The sequence below is a fragment of the Rana temporaria genome, chromosome 9 (genome assembly GCF_905171775.1).
Source record: "Rana temporaria chromosome 9, aRanTem1.1, whole genome shotgun sequence".
Classification (NCBI taxonomy): domain Eukaryota; kingdom Metazoa; phylum Chordata; class Amphibia; order Anura; family Ranidae; genus Rana; species Rana temporaria.
The window spans coordinates 85,979,152-85,992,127 of NC_053497.1; the positions used below are offsets into that span (position 1 = coordinate 85,979,152).

The 12,976-nt window shown below is 48.2% G+C and overlaps 1 protein-coding gene across 2 annotated transcripts in view; it reads left to right on the plus strand.

Moving 5' to 3' along the window:
- Window positions 1-1,925: 1,925 nt before the first annotated feature.
- Window positions 1,926-12,976, plus strand: part of LOC120913694 — an 88,729-nt gene continuing 77,678 nt past the window's right edge. The window contains exon 1 of one of the 2 annotated variants that reach the window (XM_040323840.1): window positions 1,926-2,124. In XM_040323840.1, coding sequence (XP_040179774.1) covers window positions 1,981-2,124 — 144 coding nt within the window. In that variant the 5' untranslated portion in view covers window positions 1,926-1,980. The remainder of the gene's footprint in view (window positions 2,125-12,976) is intronic. The other variant, XM_040323841.1, reaches the window with a different exon arrangement.

Consider the following 12,976-nt stretch of genomic DNA (forward strand, 5'->3'; position numbering starts at 1 on the left):
AATTTCAAAGTAGCATAAGGCCTGAATCACACTAGTGCGTTGCGTATTGGAGCTCTGTTGTCTTTGCGAATTTCTCTATAAGGTGTTCTGCAGATCAACTGCATTTTAGTTGCAGATCAGGTGCGAATTTGGAGACCTGGGAGAGGGGAGGGGGAGGGGGGAAGTGTATTGAACTGAATGAGACAAATACTGAAGAGAAATGAACACATCTGCGAATTCAGCTGCGTACCCATAGAAGATAATGGGACTGAATTCGCACCTGAACCGCACCGCAAGACATAAAAAACGCACGCGGTTTGGAGGCAATACGCAGTGCGGATGCATCGCACATATGTGAACCAGCCTCATTGAAAACAATGTATTTTGAAATGTCCTGCGAATTAGATGCGGTTTAAGCCGCACTCAAATCGCATAGGTGTGAACCTGGCCTCAATGTAACCCAGGGCTAAAGATGCATGCAGAGTGTTTTCCATGTATTCCAATGGCTCTAGTTCACATCAGTGCAGTCAGTTTCCGATGCAGAAACTGACTGGAACTGACTGCACTGGTGTGAACTAGAGCCATTGGAATACATTGAAAACACTGTGCATGCCTTTTTAGTGCAGAAAAAAAGTGCACAGAACTTCATCTGGTGTGAAGTGGCCTCAATGTTTTCGTTGCTAGTAAAAAATTAATTGTAATTAATAAAAGGTCCAAATGATTTGAAGCCCAGTCACAGAATCACTGGCTTAAATAACTACTATTTTGTTCAATGCAGCTGCTGATGATCACGGCAATCAGTAATTTGAAGCTGCCTGGATAAGCATTGTGGCCTAGATACAAATTGCCAGAGAAAATATGAGAGAGATTTGTAGCTGCATCAAATCTCAGATGCAAAGTTACTAGTGTGATGTTGTCCACTGCAGGAAAGTAAGGAACAGGGGGGCTCACCTGCTCCCCAGGTCAGTAAAAATAAAGGGGGTTATTTACAAAAGGCAAACCCACTTTGTACTACAAGTGCACTTGGATGTGCAGTCGCTGTAGATCTGAGGGGAAGATCTGAAATGAGGGGAAGCTCTGCTGATTTTTATCATCCAATCATCTGCAAGCTAAAATACTGTTCTTTATTTTCCTTGCATGTCCCCCTCAGATCTACGCTGACTGCACTTGCAGTGCATTTGTAGTGCAAAGTGGATTTGCCTTTCGTAAATAACCCCCACAGTCTTCCATCACTGACTTCTTTTTCGGGTGTTGTGTGAACATATGCAGATGGCTAAAAAGAAGATGATTATGTCAGTTACTTTACAAGCCCACTGAAGAAGAAATAACAACAGCATGGGCTCTTGATAATACAGGATAACCAACCTTAGGGGTCCTCAACAGCATTCATGTATGTTACATAAGGGCAACCTCATACCTCCCAATCGTCCCAGATTGGGCGGGACTTTCCCGCTTTGAAGCCTTTATCCCGCTATACACGTGATTTTCCCGCATAATGCTACTGACTTCAAGCTCAATAGGACCTGCAGCAGTGTGCACATCCAGTATAGCCAAGGTGCAGCCCCAGTGAAAGACTTCACCTGTCATTTGGAAAGTGTGATGTCAGGAAGGGGCGGGACTAGGGTTGCCACCTCATCCCTTTAAAAAGGAACACATCTGAATTACACAGGTTCTGTGGCTGATTAAGGTGGTAATTAAACTCACTTGGTGCCTTATCTGCATTAAATTAGCCTCAGAATCTGTGTAATTCAGATGTGTTCCTTTTTAAAGGGATGAGGTGGCAACCCTAGGCGGGACTGCTACCCAGACCCACCCTTCTGTCAAACCAGAGGGTCAGGATCTGCTGTCTATTCCTCTCCCCCAGTGTTTTTCAGCCTCCATTAGCAGCTCCACACTTTCAACACAGAAGCCTGGCTTCTGTAGTTAAAGTGAAAGTAACAGGTCGGTTCCTTCCTCTCTGCTCTGCACTAGAGTCCGGACATATGAAAAACTGGCTGCAACATGTTCGAGGAGGGAGGAGGGGGTGAGCTGCCCCCTAATCTTTACCTCCTTCCTGCTTCAGCAGTCAAGGAGCCGAAAATACCCAGTGCACTGAAAAGGAGAAGAAACCTGTGGCGGCACTGGATAAAAGACATCTACAGAAAGGTGCTACTTTTACAAAAGTGTGTGTGTGCAGTATGTGAGATGTGTGTGTGAGAGATGTGTGTGAGGTGTGTGTGTGTGTGAGATGTGTGGCAGTGGCGGCCCGTCCATAGGGACGCACGGGCGCCGCCCCCCTCCCACAGTCACACAAAAAAAACAAAAAAAAAACGGGCCCTTTAAGAACTTTTATTCGGCTAAAATGTCATTTTGACATTTTAACCGCAGTTCTGGCGGCCGTCTATAGAGGGCGCTGCAGCGCCACCCCCTCTCACAAATAACACACGTGTGTGTATGTTATTGTTGGTTGCCAGCTGCCTGGTCTATTCATATAACCGGAGACCCATGTCCGGTTACCCGAATAGCGGCAGCTGGTTGGCTGAGGGGAACTGCCTATCAAAGCCAGCGGCTCTGATAGGCTTTTCCAGTACTGCCCTCCGGCTCTCAGATGTCTATACTCGGAGCGCAGGCAATCTGCGGTCCTTGCATAAGACAAACGGCCGTTTCAGCCAATCAGGTTCCCGGATTCTGGCTATCAGGAACCTGATTGGCTGAACCTTCACCACAGCGGCAGAAGACATCGAGGGAGGACATGGAAGCTTCAGGTAAGTGCTTTTTACAGGGAAAGGGGCGACAATGGGCACAGTGGCATCATGGGGCACAGTGGCATCATGGGGCACAGAGGTGACAATTTGCACAATGGCATCATGGGGCACAGTGGTGACAATGGGCATAGTGGCATCATGGGGCACAGTGGTGACAATGGGCACAGTGGCATCATGGGGCACAGTGGTGACAATGGGCACAGTGGCATCATGGGGCACAGTGGTGACAATGGGCACAGTGGCATCATGGGGCACAGTGGTGACAATTAAAGGGCACAGTGGTGACAATTGGCACAGTGGCAACAATTGAGGGGCACAGTGGCTGCGTTTGATGGCATGGCACAGTGGTGACAATTGGCACAGTGGCAACAATTGAGGGGCACAGTGGCTGCGTTTGATGGCATGGCACAGTGGTGACAATTGATGGAACAGTGGTTGCGTTTGATGGCATGGCACAGTGACTGTGTTTGATGGCATGGCACAGTGGTGACAATTGATGGCACAGTGGCTGCGTTTGATAGCACAGTAGCTGCGTTTGATGGCATGGCACAGTGGTGACAATTGATGGCACAGTAGCTGCGTTTGATGGCATGGCACAGTGGTGGCAATTGATGGCACAGTGGCTGTGTTTGATGGCATGGCACAGTGGTGACAATTGATGGCACAGTTGCTGTTTGATGGCATGGCACAGTGGTGACAATTGATGGCACAGTGACTGCATTTGATGGCATGGCACATTGGTGACAATTGATGGCACAGTTGCTGTGTTGCATGGCACAGTGGTGACAATTGATGGCACAGTGACTGCATTTGGTGGCATGGCACAGTGGTGACAATTGATGGCACAGTTGCTGTGTTTGATGGCATGGCACAGTGGTGACAATTGATGGCACAGTGGCTGCATTTGGTGGCATGGCACAGTGGTGACAATTGATGGCACAGTTGCTGTGTTGCATGGCACAGTGGTGACAATTGATGGCACAGTGGCTGCGATTGATGGCATGGCACAGTGGTGACAATTGATGGCACAGTTGCTGTTTGATGACATGGCACAGTGGTGACAATTGATGGCATGGCACAGTGGTGACAATTGATGGCACAGTTGCTGTGTTGCATGGCACAGTGGTGGCAATTGATGGCACAGTTGCTGTGTTTGATGGCATGGCACAGTGGTGACAATTGATGGCACAGTGGCTGCATTTGGTGGCATGGCACAGTGGCTGCATGTGATGGGCACAGTGAGGCACCCCCCCCAAAATTTTTGAGCACCAGCCGCCACTGTGTGTGTGTGAGATGTGTGTGAAGGGAGTTCAGAGGTTATAGTTGAGGAGAAGGGCAATAGTGAGATGTGGATGGATGACTACACTCTGTACCCAGCACTCTTTAACCCTTGCACTCTGTACATAATACACTCCTGAATCCTTCCACACTTTGTGTAATGCACACTTCCATAGTTTATGCCAAATCAGTTGTAATGGAAGCTTTTTATTCTTATTTTTTTTAAATGACTGTGCTGGGGTTTTTGCATGCATCAGTGATACTCTCTTTGTGCCGCAGTGCACGTAGCGCGCCGTCGGTCGCTTCCTCCCATAAGTGTCCCTCATTCTGAAGTTCAAAAGTTGGGAGGTATGCAACCTATTAATTTCAATGGGCTGCCTAATGCACCACAATGGGCCAAAAGTGTGCATACAGCATTTTCAGCAGCACCCTGCATGGTAGTGCTAGGCTGTATCGAAATTGTGCTCATTGCAGCAACATGTGTAACCCATGTAACCGTGCATTATGGTAATATGCATCCTATTTTTGCCAGAGCATCACAATGTATAATAGTGCAGAGTACCGCATAACAGCAACAGGATTTGGTTCTAAAACAGCTGGGATCTTTTTTCCTTGTGTTGCGATCACGGGACTGTGTATATATATATATACAGTAGTGTTGGAGGTTGTTCCGCCACCACGCCTCCAAAATGCTACTACTGGTTGTGACACACCTCTCTCCTCCACCCCCTCCTCTTCTTCTTCCTCTGTGGCCTCTTCCTGTGCTGATGTGTCCTCGGAACCAGCGGTGCTCCGTAGGCGTTCAAGGGGCTACGCGGGTACGCAGGCAAAGAGATGCCATGTGGTGCTTGAGCTGGTGTGCTTGGAGACAGGAGCCACACTGGGGCAGAGGTTCTGTCAGCTCTGCAGGAGCAGGCTCAGAGGTGGTTGACGCCACGCCACGCCAGCTTAAGCCAGGAATGGTGGTTTGCGACAATGGCACCAACCTCCTCTCTGCCCTGCGACAGGGACAACTGACCCATGTGCCCTGTTTTGCTCATGTCCTTAATTTGGTGGTGCAGCGGTTCTTGGGCAGGTACCCGGGCTTACAGGATGTCCTGAAGCAGGCCAGGAAAGTCTGTGTGCATTTCTGACAGTCATATAATGCCAGTGCTTGGCTGGCAGACCGCCAAAGGGAATATAACCTGCCTAATCTGTGACATGCCCACCAGGTGGAACTCTACGTTGGCCATGCTGCAGCGGCTGCACACGCAGCAGAGGGCCATCAATGAGTATCTGTGCCAATATGGCAGCAGAACTGGGTCAGGGGAGCTTGTTTTTTTTCCCCACGCCAGTGGGCCTTGATCAGGGATGCATGCACTCTCCTGTCACCATTTGAGGAGGCCACGAGGATGGTGAGCAGTGTAGGTGCATGCATCAGTGAGACTGTCCCTCTTATTTACATGTTGGAGCACACGCTGCGTGGAATAATGGACAGGGCCCTTGAGGCATAACAGAGGAAGGAAGAGGAGGACTTCCTTACCTCTCAAGGCCCCCTTTATCCAGACAGTGTTCCTGCTTGCCCGCCTATCACACAGGAAGAGGACGAGGAGGAGGAGGATTGTGTGAGCATGGAGGTGGAGCCTAGCACTCAGCATCAGCAGCAGTCTTCAAGGGATCAATTACAGTCCCAAGGAACCCATGAACTTGTACGTGGCTGGGATGAGGTAGCTGCGGATCATGTCGTCCTCAGTGACCCAGAGGACTCCACACGAATGCCTCAGCAAACCTACGCTGCATGGCCTCCCTGATCCTGCAAAGCCTGCGGAAGGATCCTCGTATTCGTGCTATCAAGGAGAGGGATCATTACTGGCTGGCAACTCTCCTTGATCCACGTTACAAGAATAAGTTTGCGGACCTTATGTTGCCATCGCAGAGGGAGCAGAAGATGAAACATCTTCGGGAGGCCTTGCAGAAAGGTCTGTTTAACGCGTTCCCAGAGACTGGGGGGAATACAAAATCCTGGTCCTGGACAACGTGTTGCTGAGGCTTCGGTCAGTCACAGAAGGAGCGGTGGAGAAGGTGGCTGTCTGACCGATGCGTTCAGACAATTTTTTAGTCCGCAGCCCCAAGGTATGACTGGTTCCAGCAACCATCGCCAGCGTCTGTTTTACATGGTGCGGGAATACCTAGGGGCAAGATCAGAGTTGGACACCTTTCCCACCGAAAATCCTCTGGCTTACTGGGTCTTGAGGATGGATCACTGGCCAGAACTTGCACAGTACGCAATTGAGCTACTGGCTTGTCCTGCATCCAGTGTTCTTTCAGAACGCACATTCAGTGCTCCTGGAGGCTTTGTAACCGATCACATGGTGCGCCTCTCCACCGGCTCGGTCGATTGACTGACCTTCATAAAAATGAATCAGGCTTGGATCACCACCAGCTACCAAGCACCTGATGCTGATGTAACTGAATAATTTTTTTTGAAATGTCAGATCCCTTCAAGACTGCCTATGCTGATGCTGAGTGACTATCCTGTTATGCTGAGTGAATATCCTTTTCCTCCACAATGATCTTGCTGATAGCTTGTAAGAACATTGTTGGTTCTGGGTATCGCCACCAGTGGCCAAGGCCCAATTTTCATTGCTGCGCTCCAACTAGAGTATCTGTGAGGGGTTGCAGTGTTGTGGCACCAGCACCAGTGCCTAAGGCCCAATTTTTCTGCCCCTGTTTAACAGGGGCGTGTAATTACAATTTTTGATGCAATACTTTGCAGCGGGCTCATTGCTGCGCTCCAACTAGAGTATCTGTGAGGGGTTGCAGTGTTGTAGCACCAGCACCAGTGCCTAAGGCCCAATTTTTCTGCCCCTGTTCAACAGGGGGCATGTAATTACAATTCTTGATCTAATATTTCACAGCAGGGCGTTCCAGCGCCCACCAAGACTAACTGTAAGGGCTTACAGTGTTGTGGCAACACCAACACCTAGGGCCCAATTTATGCAGAGTATATACGGCAGGCCCCTACTTTCAAACATCCAACTTACAAACGACTCCTACTTGAAAACGGAAGGAGACAACAGGAAGTGAGAGAAAATCTACCCATAGGAAGGGAAATTCTCTTCTGTAAAAGGTGTCTCCTGTCCACTGATGCTTTATCACAATCCTTGTTTCACAAAAAAAAATCATTTGTCATTGGAACAGAAAGTGAGGTGCAATCTTCTGAACAGATGCACACAGACAGCAAAACAAATGTTACAGGGGTGATAACCCTTCTCTGTTTTCAGAAAAGCTTAACATTTCTTTATGGCTGAAGCTACACTTTAAAGAAGTACCAGTTGAAAATTACAAACAGATTCTACTTAACAACAAACCTACAGTCCCTGTCTTGTTTGCACCGCCTGTATACTGCTGTTCAAAGTATATAGGGCCAAAGGGGTTTGTAATGACCTGGGGGGAGGGGGGCGGGGAAACCCATGCTATTTTTCTCAGTGATTTTCATCCACATTGCAGGGACCAAACATTACATTAAAGCCACAAACTTTTTTCTTATAGTAATCTCATTTTGTGCAGGGACAGTTCTAAACACGTGCCACTACTATAGACATCCAGCAGGTACGATATTTAAAGGAATTTTTCATTATTTTTTTTTCACTTTAAGCATCATTAAAATCGCTGCTCCAGAAAAAACGACAAGTTTTTAAAACTTTTTTTTTTCATTAATACGTGTTCCTTGGGGCAAGACCTGGGTCCCCAAACCCGTTTTCCGACAATAACTTGCATATTAGGCTTTAAAATTAGCACTTTTGAATTCGAACGTTCGAGTCCCATTGACGTCAATGGGGTTCTAAATGTTCGCGCGAACGTTCTGTCCGTTCGAAGGTTCTGGTGCGAACCGAACGGGGGGGTGTTCAGCTCATCCCTAGCCCTGAGGTAGGTTATGCCACAATGTACAAGTATGCACAGCATATTAGAACATTAGGGTACACTTAAATTGTCAGACTGAGCCCTCCAGTGCTGCGATCTGTTATCTGTCCAGCGGGTCCCGGGCGATTCCATCTTCACCCGATTTTCCTTCTGGGCTCTGTGCCTTCGGTCACTTGCCTTGGCTGGGCTGCGTTAATGTCATTCCCACGCATGCTCATGCGCATCCTCTCTCTCTCATCCCCCCTTTCTCTCTCATCCTCCCTCCCTTACCCCTCACCCTCTCTCTCATCCTCTCTTCTCTTTCTCATCCTCCCTCTCTCTCTTTAATTTGTTATAATGAAAAAATTGTTTGTATATTTATTTATTTATTTATAAAAGGCCCACCAAAATCCTCAGCACCAGGCCCATGATGTTCTTAATCTGGCCCTGGGGACGCCTGCTGCCTACACGAGACCAAAAGTATTGGGACGCCTGCTGACTCCTCTCTTTAAATCCACTGCTACATGAGACCAAAAGTATTGGGACACCTGCTGCCTCCTCTCTTTAAACCCACTGCTACCTCCTCTCTTTAAACCCACTGCTACATGAGACCAAAAGTATTGGGACGCCTGCTGCCTCCTCTCTTTAAACTAGGGTGACCAGACATCCCCAGTTTCAGGGGACAGTCCCCTGATTGAGGACACTGTCCCCGGACCAAGTCTGTCCCTGGTTTTGTCCCCAGGTTGGATTTAATAGGGGGCAGGGGCAATTTCAAAGACAGTCAGTGCAGAATTAAAATAAAAAAAATTGAATTACACCCCCCCGCTCCACCGTGCCTACTAACATAGGGGGGTTGTATTTTTGCCATTATCTGTGCCTCTTCCTGATGATCATGTGCTGGTCGGTGCGGAGGGAATATTTCTTCAGTCTCGGGCGCATGCCCATTCAGCTTCGCTCGCATTTTCTTCTGCCTTGGCTCAAATCCGATCTCCTTGCCTTCCCTGGCGGAGTGATCTTCCGCTGCTCCCCATCCAGTAGTAGCCGGGGCCCAAAGAGTAAGACTTGAGAGGCTGTGAGGCGGGCGGCAACGGGCAGAGAGTCGCTGATTGTTGCCATTACTAGTAAAGAAAAAATATGTCCCCGGATTTCATTTAAAAAATCTGGTCACCTTACTTTAAACCCACTGCTACATGAGACCAAAAGTATTGGGACGCCTGCTGCCTCCTCTCTTTAAACCCACTGCTACATGAGACCAAAAGTATTGGGATGCCTGCTGCCTCCTCTTTCTAAACCCACTGCTACATGAGACCAAAAGTATTGAGACGCCTGCTGCCTCCTCTCTTTAACCCCCTGAGCGGTAAACCCGAGCGTGACTCGGGGTTGGTTTTTTATGTTACGATCGGTAACCCCGAGTCACGCTCGGGGTGGATGTGCAGAGAGCGCAGCGGCGTTCCTTACCTTGTCCAGGCGATCCAGCGATGATCTATCATTGCTGTGATCGCCGCCGAGACACCCACCGCGCCGTCCATCCGCCATCTGACTTCCTGGTTCCGTTCCCTGCACCGCAATGGTGCATGGGAACGGAACTGGGAGGGAAATTCAAATGTATGCACCAACACAAACACATAAAAAGGTGGTGATACAATGTAATCTGAGAGGATTACACTGTATCACTTTGAAAACTGACACAGTGCCCTTTCATTGCCCCTTGCCATTGTCATTGCTGACATATAAAACCTTATAAAACCATATAAAAAATTGCATCAAAAAAGCGCTGTCCTCCAAATGCGCTTTTGGACCAGCTGAGCGACAGCGATAGCGGCAGCGACACGGAGTTGCTTGCAGATCAGAGCGACAGTGAATCGTATGGAGATTTATCATCTGGATCTGACACTGACACTGATATAGAAAGTGACGCCGCAGATGATCCCGCACCTGACCTGAGTGATGTGCGCACTTGGTGCCCAATAGACAGCGATGCGGACCAGACAGCGCCCCCGAGGTTCCGATTTACTGGATCTCCTGGGATGAAGGTAGATGTGGAGGCCGACAACCCTCTGGCGTATTTGAAACTCTTTCTATCTGAGGAGGTCATTTTACAAATTGTGACGGAGACCAATCGCTACCACGATCAGCAATCTGCTACGTTGCGTGGCAGATTTTCCAGGTCCAGAAAATGGGAACCGGTCACCGAGGAGGACATTTGGAATTTTTTGGGACTCATCATCCTTCAGGGGGTGGTGGGCAAACCGCTCCAGAAGTTGTACTGGACCACCAATAAGATGCTGGCCACTCCGTTTTTTGGCACTGTGATGTCCGAGTATCGCTTTTCACTAATAATGAAAAACCTGCACTTCGCCAACAACGAAGAATTTGACGAGGCCACACATCCTGCGCCAAAGCTGAAAAAAATCTGGGAGGTGTGCCAGATGATTGTTGCCAACTTTCAGCGGACCTATGTGCCAGAAAGGGATGTAAGTGTGGACGAAAGTCTGATGGCCTACAAGGGACGCCTGAGTTGGATCCAATTTATTGCGTCCAAAAGAGCGCACTTTGGGATAAAATTTTACATGCTATGTGAATCATCCACCGGCTATATATGGAATTCGGTAATTTACACCGGGAAAGGTACCAAATTCAATCCCAGGTACAGCCGCTATGGGATGGCCACATCTTCTGTCCTGTCACTGCTGGACCCATTGCTGAACCAGGGATACTGCGTGACAACAGACAATTTTTACACGTCACCGGAGCTTTATGAGGTTTTGCTCCTCAATAAAACGGACGGGTATGGTACCGTGAGGCCAAACCAGCGTGACATGCCATCTACGTTTGGCAAGAAAAAAATATAAAAAGGAGAGATGGTTGCCTTTCAAAAGGGCAAAATGATGGCAATGCGCTGGCGAGACAAAAAGGACGTGTGTCTCATGAGCACCGTGCACAGCACCTCCACTGCCATGGTCCGCACAAAATACGGAAAAGATGTGCTGAAACCACAATGGGAGGTGTCGACCGAGCCGATCAGGCGATGACATTTTACCCGTCGATGCGAAAACAACAAAATTTTTAGGCATCTCCCTGAATAATGTCTTTGGAACGCCTATATCCTTTACAAAGAAAACACGAACATACCTCTTGTTCATTCGGACTTTATATGGAAGGTGGCTGAGCAGATCTTTATCAATCACCCGACGGCATCAGTGTCTGCTAACAGACACGGACGACGCTCTGTTGATGTTGGGAATCCAGAACGCCTGAGAGGTCGTCATTTTGTGGAATTTGTACCGCCAACCGCACGAAAGTTAGCGCCTACCAGGATGTGCGTCGTTTGCTGCTCCAAGAGGGATGAAAATGGGAAAAAAGTCCGAAAAGAATCAAGGTACTATTGCCCAGATTGCAATGTCGGACTTTGTCTCGTTCCTTGCTTCAAAGTGTTTCACACTATGGATGTGTATTGAATTTCTTTCTTTGACTAATTTCTTTATTTTTCATTGCTTTGTTGAATAAAATTATATTATTGATTAATTATAATTCATGTGTTTGTGTTTCAAATTTATCACATCTGGAATGTCTACTAGAGTCTTGTTTTGGTCAGGTTTAAGTAAGTAATTACTAAGAATTGCAGGCCTATAATACATATCACCAAATTTCCATGAAAAAAAATGTACCGCTTTTGGTACGTAATTCCAGACAGAATCATACCGCCAGGGAGGTTAAACCCACTGCTACATGAGACCAAAAGTATTGGGAAGCCTGCTGCCTCCTCTCTTTAAACCCACTGCTACATGAGACCAAAAGTATTGGGACGCCTGCTGCCTCCTCTCTTTAAACCCACTGCTACATGAGACCAAATGTATTGGGACGAGGAGGAGAAGTCCAATGTCCACACGAGATGTAAAACCTCTAGCTGTCAGGTTTTATTCTTTTGCTCAGACTTGTGAAGAAGGTAGAAGGTTGAAGGGGAATGGAAGGTTCAGGTACACGGTACAGATCACTGGGGAAAAAACCCTAAACTCCAAAGTCATTCACCACTCCACTCTTGAGTGGGTATTGCTCACCCGGATAGACCCCTCTCACCTGGCATAGCAGCCGGGATGATGCACGAACCAGTTCGATAACAGTCTCTGCCACAGACTGATTGAGACCAAATTGAACAGTCCGAAAACCTCTGCCACAGGATGTAATACCTGAACTTCCAGCCGTACAGTTAAAGAGCCTTTAAGCCGACCCAGCGAACTGTAGGACAACTTGAGTTGTGGATCCCTCCTTAATAAGGTCACCAGGCCTATCCCGAGACATAAGCCTTCCGCTTGGTCTCCTCCGGGGCAGGTCCTCCCCGGTTTCCTACATTAAGCATAGCTTCCTTCGCTTCGATGTACAGCTTAGGATCCCTCTTGATTTGTAGGCCCCAGCCAGAATAACTGGGCCTACTAGTAGAGATGCAGCCTCGGGCCAACGTGGTACAGGGGCTGGAAATCACACAACACATACCTCGTGCCAGGAGGGCCATGAGGCGAAGGACCCCAAAATATGGCGTCTGCCCTTCAGTATCCCTTCCCGGCATGCACAGTGGGGCACCACTCCCACTGGGCTGTTCCTGAGGAAAGATACTCAATGACCTATGGCTTGCCCGTCTTCCAACACTGGCCTGTGGGGGTATCGCCACCTACAGGCAACAGTGGGAAAATGCTATCAGGCACAACCACTGCCAGGACAGAGGCTAATTTAGAATAAATAATACCGTCTGAGCCACACTATCGGCTCAGACACCCACCAAATTTAACATAGCGCCCAGTCATTTGGGAGCAGGGCGCTACACTTAGTTTTGTCTTTTTGAATGAATCCGATTGTACAGCTCCCTGGGTAGGGCCCTTCTGCGGAGGATAATGTTAACCATGACCAACACTGTAGACACTGGCGAAAAAACTGAGGTACTCCCCATGTGGGAGGGGTTATATAGAGGGGGACTTCCGGTCTTGATTATGCCAGTGTCCATCACCTAAAGGTGGCCCATAACCATGTAGTAATTACTGGTGCTCTGTGTCCCGTGATGTACTAAAATAATTTAATTTTTTTTTCTATTTTGGCCAGTT